Source organism: Arachis hypogaea, chromosome 15 (assembly GCF_003086295.3).
Source record: "Arachis hypogaea cultivar Tifrunner chromosome 15, arahy.Tifrunner.gnm2.J5K5, whole genome shotgun sequence".
NCBI lineage: Eukaryota > Viridiplantae > Streptophyta > Magnoliopsida > Fabales > Fabaceae > Arachis > Arachis hypogaea.
This window is the reverse complement of record NC_092050.1, coordinates 18,880,801-18,893,712: the sequence shown is the minus strand read 5'-3', so window position 1 is coordinate 18,893,712 and position 12,912 is coordinate 18,880,801. Positions and strand designations below refer to the sequence as shown.

General features: G+C 35.5%; 2 protein-coding genes across 2 annotated transcripts; both read right to left on the bottom strand.

Moving 5' to 3' along the window:
* Positions 1-6,250: 6,250 nt before the first annotated feature.
* Positions 6,251-8,731, bottom strand: LOC112749818 (uncharacterized). Its single transcript, XM_025798223.3, has one exon. The coding sequence runs from the start codon at positions 7,555-7,557 to the stop codon at positions 6,550-6,552; it is 1,008 nt and encodes a 335-aa protein (XP_025654008.1). The 5' UTR covers positions 7,558-8,731; the 3' UTR covers positions 6,251-6,549.
* A 530-nt stretch (positions 8,732-9,261) lies between these two features.
* Positions 9,262-11,204, bottom strand: LOC112748038 (protein FAR1-RELATED SEQUENCE 5-like). The gene is made up of 2 exons (XM_029292906.1): positions 10,001-11,204; positions 9,262-9,857 (listed from the first exon to the last, which is right to left on the bottom strand). The coding sequence occupies exons 1-2, from the start codon at positions 11,202-11,204 to the stop codon at positions 9,262-9,264; spliced, it is 1,800 nt and encodes a 599-aa protein (XP_029148739.1).
* Between the last annotated feature and the right edge of the window lie 1,708 nt (positions 11,205-12,912).

Below are 12,912 nucleotides of genomic sequence, written 5' to 3'. Positions count from 1 at the left end.
TAAATAATCAATCCAAGTCAAGAACATAAAAATCTAAATTAAAATTCACTCAAGCATTTTATGAAACACTTGGAAGACACAAAATAAAAGCATAGAAAAGTAATAAGAGAATGTAAAATCTAAGACTAACAATTGCAAATCAATAACAACAAATGAAGAAAGAAGCAATAAACATGAAATACCTCAAATTGCATTAAAAGGAAATTGAATCTAACATGTAGAGTTCATAAACTAAATTGGGAAAATAAAGAAATTAACAAGAGAAGACTAAAATGCTAGAATAATAGAATGTAGAAGATAAACTAAATTAAAGCAAGATGAAAATCTGAATTGGAGAAGAAATAAAACTAAAAACCTTAAAATCTAGAGAGAGGAGAGAGCCTCTCTCTCTAGAGACCTACATCTAAAACCTAAGGTATGAATGAATGAAAAGTGAATGATTCCTCCAGCTTCACCCTGCAGCTTCTAATCTGTATTTTCGAGTCAAACTGGGTCAAAAGCAGCCCAGAAATCGCCTCCAACAAATTCTGTCACGTGACGCTCGTCACACGTACGCGTCAGCCACGCATGAGCATCGCTGGACTTTTCACTGGCCACACGTAGGCGTCAGCCACGCGTGCGCGTCATTTATATGCTGCACCAGTCACGCGTACGCGTCGTCCATGCGGGCGTTTCGCCACCAGATTCTGAAATCCTTAATTTCTTGTGTTCCTTCCATTTTTGCGTGCTTCTTTTCCATCCTCTAAGTCATTCCTGTCCTATAAACTCTGAAAATACTTAACAAACATATCACGGCATCGATGGTAATAAAAGAGGATTAAAAATTAGCAAATTTAAGGCCAAAGAAGCATGTTTTCAATCATAGCACAAAATTAAGAAGGATTTGTAAAATCATGCAATTTATATGAATAAATGTATGAATAATTGATAAAATTCACTCAATTCAATACAAAATAAACCGTAAAATAGTGGTTTATCAAACACATATCAAAGGGAGCTCACTTTTAGATTAGAAAACATATAATAGGAGTAGGAGTAGTATAGCATACAAATTCTCTCTTAGGGTTTTAATTAGATTTTGAATGTAGCCTTTTATAGTTCAATTTTAGTCTTGAATTTGGCTATCTCATTGTAAGTATTCCTTAATTTTCTCTTTTAGTTCTACACTCTCTTATATTTTAATTATTCTTGTCAATATATACATAGTTATGCAATTTTGAGTTTTGGTTAATGAATTTGATGTTTAGTGATTTTTATATGTTTATTGAGTTGCTTTTGTTGATTTTGATCATTTGTGGTTCATAGCTTTTATCATTTTCCCAATTTTGCCATGTTTTATGATTATGCTCACTATGTGTTTGATAAAATGTTAATTTTGATTATGGAGTAGATTTCCACCCCTTGGCTTGGGGAAATGAAATTATGGAATACCAAAGTCATAATATCCGACATTTAGTGATAATTCTTGGGTTGTTAATTGTCATTTTTTCCACTAACGCTATCTTCTTACTAAGGTAATTAGTAAGTTAGTTAGAATTTGTGGATTAAGCATAATTATGCTCACTTGACTTACTCTTCGATGTTAAGGGTAGACTAAGTGAAATTAATCCATCATAATTATTATAGTTATGATTATGGGAAGGAAGGAATTTCATAACTCATCCCAAGTCAAGATTCCATTTATGTTTTGAACTACAATTCCCTCAATTTTGAGTCTTACTTGTTTATATTACATACATAATTTTTTTTTTTCCTTTATTAGTTTATTAATTGCAATTTTGATCGTTCTTTTATTTCTTAATTGTTTGCTTCATTATTGAAAACCCCTTTGCTTTTCACAACAAAAAATTGTGCACTCGTAGGCATTAGTTCCTAGGGAAGACGACCCGAAGTTTAACTACTCTCGGTTAATTTTAATTTGATTTAAATTTTGATTGATGAGATTTAATTGCTGGTTTAAACTATACTATCGACGAAGTAATTCTCTTTTTTAGAGTGAAATTCTAAACCGGCTTGCTATAATCAGGCTTTTTATGATGTAGTATTTCATAAGGAGTTTTCATAGCAAAAACTTTTGTGGGAAGGCGATTAATGAGGAATGCTGCTGTCAAAAAGGCATCCTCCCAAAAGTGTGGAGGTAACTTAGCAGAAGCTAGAAGAGAAAGTCCCATTTCCACTATGTGTCGATGCTTTCTTTCAACAACTCCTTGTTGTTGATGAGTATAAAGACACGAGAGTCTGTGCATGATGCCATGTTCCTGTAAAAAATTCTGAAAAGCATTGAGAGGAACTCCTTTGCATTGTCAGTTTGCAAAGTTTTAAGAGATGAACCAGTTTGTTTTTCAAGCAAGGTCTTATATAATGAACAAAAATTTGGAAAACTTGTGCTTTCGAGTGTAGCAAATATAAACAGGTATAGCGAGTGAAGGCATCCACAAAACTGATGTAATATTTAAAGCCTGATCTAGAAGTCACAGGGTAATTCTAGAGGAGAATTATAGTGTTAGAATCAGCAAAGGGCAATGTGTGCATTTTAGCAAGGCAGGAGTCATTACAGAAAAATCATTCTTATTGATATTAAAAGGAACATTGCAAGATTGTATCACAGCTTTAACAATAGAATTGGAAGGATGGCCAAGCCTTTGATACCAAATTTTAATTGCAAGATTACATTGATTTACAGAAGCATGATATGCAGAAATATTATGAACAAATTTGTTTAAAGTGAGGCCTTGAAACTCATAGAGGCCATTTCTAAGATGTCCCTGTAGAAGGATGTCTTTGGTAACCTGTGATTTAACAAGACAAACAAACGGATGAAATTCGAAATAAACGTTATTAACAAAATTGAGATACAATAATAAGATTCTTGGTGATCTTGGGAATATGAAGAATGTTTTTCAAAACAAAGGTATTATTGTTTTCAAAGTTAGTGAGATATGTCATTCTAATTTGTGAAATTTGCAAACCTGTGCCATTAGCAACGTATAACTAATCAGATACTTGGTAATCTGATGCGGAAGAGAGATTTGCAGGGTCATTAGTCAAGTGATGTGAAGCACCCGAATCTGGGTACCATGAAGATTCAGAGATGCTAGAAGGTGTAGCTAGGCATGAAGAAGGTTGATGAAAGGAGCTGGGAGGTGGAGGATTTGAAACTGATGAAGAAATTGAATTTGGTGGTTGCTGTCCAAGGATTGACGACTGAATGGAAGAGTAAGGACCAAGAAAACTATGATCAAAGCAATGAAAACATTGTAAGACAGTGTGACCAGATTTTTCACATAATTGGCAAAAAGGTCTACTTCCTAATTGCCAAGAGCCTCTTCCCGGCCCCTCTGTTAAATCTTCCTCCTCTACCTCTTCTACCACCATAATTGCCTCTGCCAAAAGAAATTGGAGCAGATGGTGAAGACTGAGCTAAATTCACTTGAGCAAGAGTTGAAGAATTTTGTTTAAACTTTTTCAACATAGCATCATGCGATATTAGAAGAACTTCCACTTCATTGATTGTGTACATATCTGATTTTGCTTTCACAGTAATAATAAAGGGAGCATATTCTTCGGTAAGACCATCACATAGAGCTTCTATGTTATCATCATGGTAGATTGGAGCTCCAATTGCTGCAAGAGAATCAACTATTCCTTTGATCTTTGCTACATACTGAGAAGCAGAAAGATTGGTTTTTTTGATAGTCTTGAGTTCTGATTTGAACTGTTTAGATTTGACCTTGGTTGAGGAAGCAAAATGAGCTTGTAACTTTTCCCAAATATTAAAGGCAGTCTTGCAATGCACCATCTGATTCCGAAAAGCGACATGCCATGAACCTAGATTGTAATCCTGCAGATTCCAATCAATGTATCCTGTCGAAACAGTGCCTGCAGCTCTATCAGCATCAGTGGCAAATTGAGGTGGTTGCTGATAGGGTTGGATGTGGTTTTGAAGATTCTGACCAAAGATTGCAAATAGTGCTTGCTGCTGCCATGTAAAAAAGTTGTTTTCATTCAACTTATCTGGGATTGGATAAAGAAGGGGTTTGGAGTTTAAAGATGAATCAGCAATGGTAAGGGCCATTGAAAAGAAAGAAAAGAAAACCAGGGATCTCAAGATCTTAATACTATGTGAAGATTATTGAACAAGAAGAAACAGAACGATTAAGAGAGAGTGAACAGAGAAGTGTTGTCAAGAATATTAGAGAACAATGTAACTATCTATTGTCAAGAAAATAACAAGAAATTTTTCTTCAAAGTAAATGACTGCATCACACCGATTCATTTTAGCCAGGAAGATAATGATCTAAATGAAAAATTAATTAAAAAAGCAGGATCACCAAGTTTATTGAAAGAAGAAATGAATAGGCAAAAATCAAACTAGGAAATCATTTAATGCTTCCAAATCAGACTTCTTTACTAATAAAAGAAATTGCTTGGCCTGCAGGTTGGAACTGAATGCCAATAAGTACGTGTTGGGTGAGTTCCTCGAATTTAAGGGCAAGCAAGAAGATCTTCAGGCTTTGAGTCAGATTAGAAGATCTAAAGTTGAGCGTATTACAGTCCAAAAGACAAGCATGTTTGGACTAGGTAATTTTTTCGAAATAAATTGTAAACTATTCTTTTGCTTTCCAATGATCTTTAGCTGTGTAAACAGTTCCTCTCTCTTAGAGTTTATGAATTAAAATCAAGAATTGGGGTGTAAAATTTATGTGAGAGGATAAGATTGACTTTCCTACATATTCTAACATTGACTCTTATGCACCAATTGAACTAATAGATTATCTAGATACCATTAGGAGGCTATATCACTGTTTATTAATGCTTATGTTATTCTTATTCCAACGTTGAATTTCATTTATATCATGGTCTCAACTGGTAGCTACCTGTCTTTAGTGGAGGGAGGCAAAGCTTTCTTTAGTTTCATTGTTATAATTTGCAGTTGCTTTGATTAACATTGTATGGTTTGCAGCTCCTTCTAGGCTCCAAGTGTTGTATGCATTGCGCGACTATAGAACTGAAGGGGCATCAGAAGCAGAGTGGAAAGAAGTGACTGTAAGATCAAGCACTGAGATCATCTTCCAGCTTGAAAATTCTTCGAAAGTCCGAAAGTTTAAGCTCTCATCAGTGATCTCTCTGACTCTTAGCGCATGACTTCGCCCCGGTCGGAGAAAGGTTGTGCTTTTTGCTGATGGCATCCGCCAATCTCTCTCTTTCTCTTTTTGCTGAATGGATGGGATGGATACATGTATATTATACTTTAAACTTTGCATGGAATGGATTTAATAACTTAATTATGGTCACATGCATGATACAATGCCTTAGAAAATATCTGAGCGTTCAAACGTTTGTTTCTTATACATAATACGTGTTACTGTGTATATTAATGAAATCAACAGTTTCATTTGCTAACTAATGCCTACTTCGTCTTGTTGAAGATATCTCCTTTGTTCGAAGAAACAAAGAAGCTAAATAAGAACGTTTGGCTAGTACAAATATTACATCTTATTATTTTTATTTTTTCTAAAAATATTTTATATATATTAAAAATCAGTCATCAAATAATCAATTATCAGAATAATCAAATTTGTTGTAATAGAATAATAAATCTGTAATATATAAATAATCAAATTTGTTTATATTAGTATAATATTTTTCTTATGAGATGTCAAATATGTCTTTTATATGTTATGACTAATTGGTAGTTAATTTTTTTATATACGCTTACCATTATTATTTTTCTGATCGGTTTTTTGTCTTCTCTACTGGGTCAAAATCAATAGACTAATACCATACGCTATGGCTTCGAAACTATTGCCCAACGTGTAAAGCATTCGGCAGATTCTCCAGAGTTCCAGCTACGAAGATGAGATCTAAATCAGAATGAACACCTTATGATTCATTCACATTAGAAAACACAACCATCCCAAGCAAAGAACAAACGGGGTAATAAACATGGGAAATCCAGAAAACTAGAGAATATGCACACCTCCTCTGTCTTACCACCTGCGATTCTGATAATCTTATTTCAAACTGAGATACTCAAAGTTAGAATGTTTAAATCATAAAAGCATATATTAGCCATTAAAACTCTGCATAAAGTATTGCCAGCTTACTTAAATTTTGTACTTTGTAATGAATTCAAACCATAAAAACCAAGTACTATCTTAAAACATGAGATTCAGCTTGATTGATTTTAGTTTTAAGGCAAAAGAGAATCAAGTGGTAGCAGCAGCTTCAGCAGAAGCAAATTCAAGAGTGGAAAACGAATGAATATCTAAAGCTACATTCATAATTCATCCATCAATACACTCCATAATAAACAACCTAAAACTGATCAAGTTCCACATGGCGGGTGTCTCATCTTAAATTACAAAAAGAGGCAGAACAAAAGAGAAGAAAAGTAACCCCAAAATAAAAAAGGAAAAAAAATCTAAACCAGAAAAAGCAGAACTGAACTGACATTTGTGTTACTTAAGAGAGAGAGAGAGAGAGAGAGAGAGAGAGAGAGAGAGAGAGAGAGAGAGAGAGAGAGAGATCAAACTCAGAAACCCGAAACTAAGATTGTTGTGGGGATGGAGTCTTCTTTGGCTTCTTCTTCTTGTCAGAAACTGCTTTGGCGAAAGCCTCCACGATCCTCTGTTGAGATTCCAGAATCATCTCAGTGCGCTTCATCTCCATTTCCATACGCATGGCTTCGATCTCCCTCGCCATCTCCATCTTCATCTGCTCCATCCTCACGAACCCATCTCCAAGCAGCTTGATCGCCGACACAACCTCTCCAACCGGATCCCTCTCCCTCTCTCTCTCCCTCTTCCCCAAAACCCTCGTCCCGAAGTTAGATCCAGCGTTCTGATTCAAATTAGGGTTATTGAATTTCTGATTTCCACCAGATTTCCCGTAAAACTTCGATCCAGGTTGCGCCACGCTTAATCCGGTAGGGATCCTAATCCTAAACCCGCCGCTGCCGTTTCCACCGCCGGGAGGACCGCCAAAACCGTTGCGATACAACTTGTTGAGGCTCCGTGTGTTAGATCCGTGTCCTCCGTTCTTGATCTCCTCGTATAGATCCTGATCGTCGTCGTCTTCGTCACGGTCAACGCCAACTCCATCGCCGTCGTGGCTGTCGGAGTCGTTCTCTGGCTTGACAGGTGAGGGACCTTTCTCCATGGAGTCCATGAGCTTGAAGTGGACCCAGGAAGAGTTGAATCGCGCCACAGGAAGGGACCTTGCGCGCTGGATCTCGGTTCGGTATCGCTTCCTGAGCTTCTCCATCTTGTGGCGGCACTGGACGGGGGTCTTGGCCGGAGAGGCGTTGGGGCATCTCTGTGCGACGGCGTCGGCAACCTCCTGCCAGTGTGTGGCCTTGAGGTTGCCGCGGCCGAGGGAGTACCACTTGTCACGGTAGGCATCAATTAGGGCAAGGGTCTCGTCGGGGGACCAGCAGGGAGGAGGAAGGCGGCGAGAGGAGGAGGCGGTGGGGGGAGGAACGGGAAGAGCGAGGGGGAGCGCAGATGGAGGATCTGGAGGAGGGGTGGATTGGGGAGGAGAAGAAGGGGAGGCCATGGAGGAGAGAGAGAAAAAGAGAAGAAGAACGAGAAGGAGGAGGAGGAGGAAGAGAGAAAGAGAATGGAGAGTGTATGGTTAGGGGTAGGAAGGAGAGAGAGGCGGCGTAAGAGAGAGGGAAGGAATAGTAGTGGGGGTGGGTGGGTGGAAAAAGGGTTTGGTGGTGGTGGAAGAGAAAGTGGCGTTTGGTGACATAATTGTGGTGTTAAAGGGTGGTGGTGGTGCGTGTGGGTGAGCGTGCGTGTATGCGGCTGATTTTGAGATGTGGATAGGACCAGGAGGGCACCACCGAGTTGGGGAGGGATGTGGGAAAAGGGCTAACGTGCGCCGCGGTCACAACACGCCACCCTCACCACTACCCATACCATACCCACCCCCACCCACCCCTTTTTTTCCTAACTAACAGCCTGGTAGATAGATGGATGCGGTGGGGGCATAATTGCCCATTAACATTATCATTATCATTAACAGGGTGGGGGTGGTTGGCAATTGGCCCCCTCCTCACTTGGACGGTGGTGATTGGGTCAGCATTCTCGTATGCGGTGTGGGCTTTTTTGTGGGTGGAGACGACCTGCAATCTTAATGCTATTGCTACCTCATCTCCTCCATGCATTCCCATTATTACGTTTACCACTTACCCCTCCTGCCTCCTCCTAATTTTGTATCCCTTTTAAATCCCATCTCCTCTTACTCATTTCATTTCTCCCTTTTTATGCTATTCTTTTTATTTTTTATTTTTTTAATTCATTTTCTAATGCTCCCTCATCCTTTCTTTTCAAAACCAAACCAAACCAAACTCTACCTCCCTCCTCCTGTTCTCTTCTTTTCTTTTTCTATTTGAGATTTTTTTTTTTGTTTTCTGACCAAATAAATGTTCTTATTCCATATTATTTTTTCAATTTTAGTTTTCATTTTACTAATTTTTTAAATTTAAATTTAGTAAACTTATAATACTAAACGAAATTAATAAATTAGAATCAAAATATTTAGTTTCTCTCATAACATTTAAAAAGTTTTCTTTCTATTTTGGTAATTTGGTATTTTTGAGGGTGCTTAGTGCTTAAAACCAAACAAGCTTTAGCAAAGGCATGATTATTAAATTTTGAGATTACTTTTATTGTTTTATCTGGGGAACTACTAGTTAATTAATGAATAACAAGAATAATAATCTGTGCTTTTTTTAATTAGCATTGCTATATAATTTTGGAATAGAATAATATATGATTGATTAATTTGTTGAATAAAAATTATAATATAATAACAAAATCATTTTAAAAAGTGTTGCCATAATTCACAATTATTCATAATCGCTGTGTCTTCATCAGATTATCTGATTATATATTGAGAAGAAATTGCTATTATGAACGTATATAAGAGTATAAAACTAATGACACTTTTGGGCCCATGCTACCGTGTCTTAATCAGATTATTCTCTTCCACAATATGTAGCCGATACTTTTGTTTTAGAGTGAATACTATAATTATCTTAAAAGGATTATGAGGTTTTTAAAAAAATATATATCTAATTCGATTTTTGGTATTTATTTTTATAAGATTGATTAGTTTTTATGTCAAAAAAAAAATATTGACATACAGGAGCTAATCAATTCTATAAAAATAAAATTTATGAGTCGGATTGGATATTTTTTGTTAAGAGTCTCGTTGTCTTTTAATATAATTATCTAGATCGTTTAAAATTTTTTTTTAGTATGATACTTTAGCAGCAACAACAACCAATTGTTTAGAAAATTCCATCAAGGCACTTTGGCGACTAATAACAACAGCATCCCTCGTGAACCCACTTGGATCAATGAATGCTGACTTAACCTTTTTTGTCCATCTATCCAATACCAATGACCGGGAAATCTCACAAATGTCAATGTCAACCAGAACTTTCACAATATGTTCGCAGGAAATTCCAAATGACTCCATTCTTAAACAGGTACACATAAAGATCATTTCTTGACGAAAATCAACAATCCACATAAAATCGGGCCTCCCATGCTTACACATAATGTACTTTATGTCATCATCGTTATTCTCTATGTTTAGCACCCGCATTGATCCAGCTCTAGAAAGAAATGGCCGAAAGAAACAAAATATCTCATGAGTGTATAACTCAGCAGCATATCTCTCTAGCAGCTCTATACAAGTCTGCATGACGGGCACCCCACGTGTAGATTCATAATCAGCATTAAATTCTTTAAAGCGCAAGTGTGCAACACACCTTTGAAAATGCTCTACGAAACTTGTCAAATCATGTCGCGACCCCACATACCTTGCAACAACTGAGTGTAAACCTTCACATCTTGAGGTAGTTCTAAAGCCAGCAAAGAATTTTCTCTTATATATGCAGTAGCTCACATATGCTTCTCTTCGTACATGTTGATCACCCACGGCTTATCCTCAAGGCCAAATTCTTCAATAAGCTAAACCCACTTACGCTTAAACACGAAAATCTTGTAGTCTCCTAACATGATTTTTTGGAATTTAGATGTAAACGATGGACTTCCAACATTGCTAGTTACATTTCGAATAAGGTGCCAAGCGCATAATCTATGTCTGACTTCGGGAAATACAACTCTGACTGCATTCCTAATCGCCATGGCCCCATCAGTTATTATTGAGGTCGGGGTCTTGCCCTTCATTGCAAACATGAGCTGACGCAGGAGGCAAATATATGTATCAGTAGTTTCGTCCACAACTAACGCAGCAGCAAAAATAATTGTTTGGTTGTGGTGGTTAACCCCGCTGAATATGACTAATGGACAACTATACTTGTTCTTCTTGTACGTAGCATCAAAAGCAATAACATCCCCGAAGAGTCGGTAGTCTAGTTGGCTAATCCCATCAGACCAGAACAAGTTACGTAACAAACCTCTTGAATCATGACATGCCTTGAAATATAATTGTGGATCCTTCAACCGCATAGCCTCCAACTTCTTCAACACTCGTGCTGCATCACCAGGAATTTGATGCCTTTGCCGAGCAATCTCATTGTACATATCTCTGGGACCATAGCCAACAAATTCATACCCGCCTGCTTGACTAGCTAGAAGACCAAATATCTGTGAAGCGCTAATCCCTGACTTTAGCATGTTCATCATTTGCATAATATCTGCCTCTGACATTTTTCTATGGGCAGGCAACATAGCACTGAATTGTGTATCCAATAGATCATGGTTGTGTTCGTCAGAGAAATAAAAGATATGCCACCTTCCAGTTTCTGGTACAAATTTAACATCCATTCGAGCTTCACATCCAGTTCTTGTTTCCAATTTAGGCTCCTTCTTCCTTTTTTTCATCGTGTAATATTTCTCCATCCTGAATCCTTGCCTATGACATACAAACTTTTGTTTGTATATCTCGCCAGTACTATTCTTGAAGGTCTTGCTCTTCCTTGCACTAAAGCCCTTCGACTTTGAGTACTTCATATAAAAATCAAATGCAAGCTGCAAAGTAGAAAAGTGGTATTTTCCAATTTCTTCCGCAAAATTCTCACTAAATTTCAAAGTTGTAATGTCTTGCACGGAGTCAACCGCATAAGCGGCTTCAAGGATATCTTCTGACATATCAGATTCAGAAAAAAACGCTCCCTCAGTAAATTCATCTCTGAAATCTTGTTCGAATTCATTCTGTTCATCCATCATATCTTGGTCACTTACTAGCTCTTCTTGTTGGTTAAAGTCATTGTCCTCCGGGTATTACTCATTCATCTCAGTGTCCGTAAATATACCTGACATCTTAAAATGTCCAATGAAAAAAAAAATCAGTACACTCCGTCTTATAACATTACATAAAATAGATAGATTCGTATATTGCTAGCAGGGACGGATCCAGAGATTTTAATATTGAGGTGCCAATTTTTATATAATTTTTTTTAATCTATAAAAATAATTAACATATAGTTATTGGAGTTAGTTTTTTAATAGATTTATTAAGATACATATAATTATAATTTTTTTCAACAATTTTATTTTTAATATGATAATTACATAAATAAAATATAACTTTAACAATTGTACATTACAAATTTATAAAATACCATATAATTTATAACGGGATTTGCTAAAAATGATCCCATATCTTATTAATTAAAATTCATTCTTTCAAAAGTTTTTAAAAAATTTGAAAATAAATTATAAATTATTAATTAATTGAAAAACACGGCACCATTGTAGAATATAAGATATACGATATCTTTATAAAATTTTTCTTTTACCAATGTGAATTTAGAAGAAGAATTAATATTTTTTACAAGAAAATAATATCTACGGTACATAATGTGATTACCAAAACATAACTACTTAAATTATTATTAATATAAAAATATGAATGTTAAATATATTAATATAAAAAAATAAATGATTTTTAAAAAAAATAAATATAGAAATTATTATATAAAAACTAATTTGAAAGGTACAAAGACTTGAGGGTATGATATTAAATTAGTTTGGTAAAAATATTAGTGAATTAACAATTAAGACATAAATCTATTACATAGTGAAAAATAATACATATAAAACTATTAAATTACCTAATATTTGTTTTTATTTTTTAAACACAAATCTTATATATAAGTATAATTTCTTAAAATTTTGGGGGGTCCAGGCCACTACTCGCCCCCTCTAGGTCCGTCCCTGATTGCTAGCTAATTAGTAATAAAAAATAATATCTATTTACTTTTTAGTAATTCTCAATGTCTTGTCAGTTAATAAAAGATAAAAAAAATATTTTTTCATTACACAATCAATTTTACGAATAAAGTATCGAAACGAATAATTGGAAAATTAGAGATTCTATCCACTTACCTCGATTTTGTAATCAAAACGATGGATTGTTTTCTGAACACTACAATGAAAAAAATTGATTGGACCTTTGCTGATTGCTGCAACGGTGATTGTCAATTAACAATGAACAAAAGTGGATATTAAATAGACGGATAAAAAATAAAAAAAATGGATATTTAGTAGATGGATGGATGTTCGAAAGAAAAACAATGAAATCTTTTATAAAGAGAATGATACACAATTTTAATAGTGGGATTGAATAATTTGTGATGGATTATTCACCAATTTATAATGTTAATATTAAGGAAAAGATAAGATTAGAGTATCTAATTCAAAATAAAACCTTAAAAAAGGAAGATAGAATTTTAAAGATAAGATAGATGAATAAGAAGATAATTTTTAAAAACGAAAACAAGACTGACATAGGCGTAATACATCGCGTTCCAATCGATTGAATTATCATTTCAATCGATTGAATTTGAATTCACACACACTACAATCGATTGAAATTGGCAAATTCATATTGTTTGTGTAAATTCAATCGATTGAGTCACAAAAGCAATCG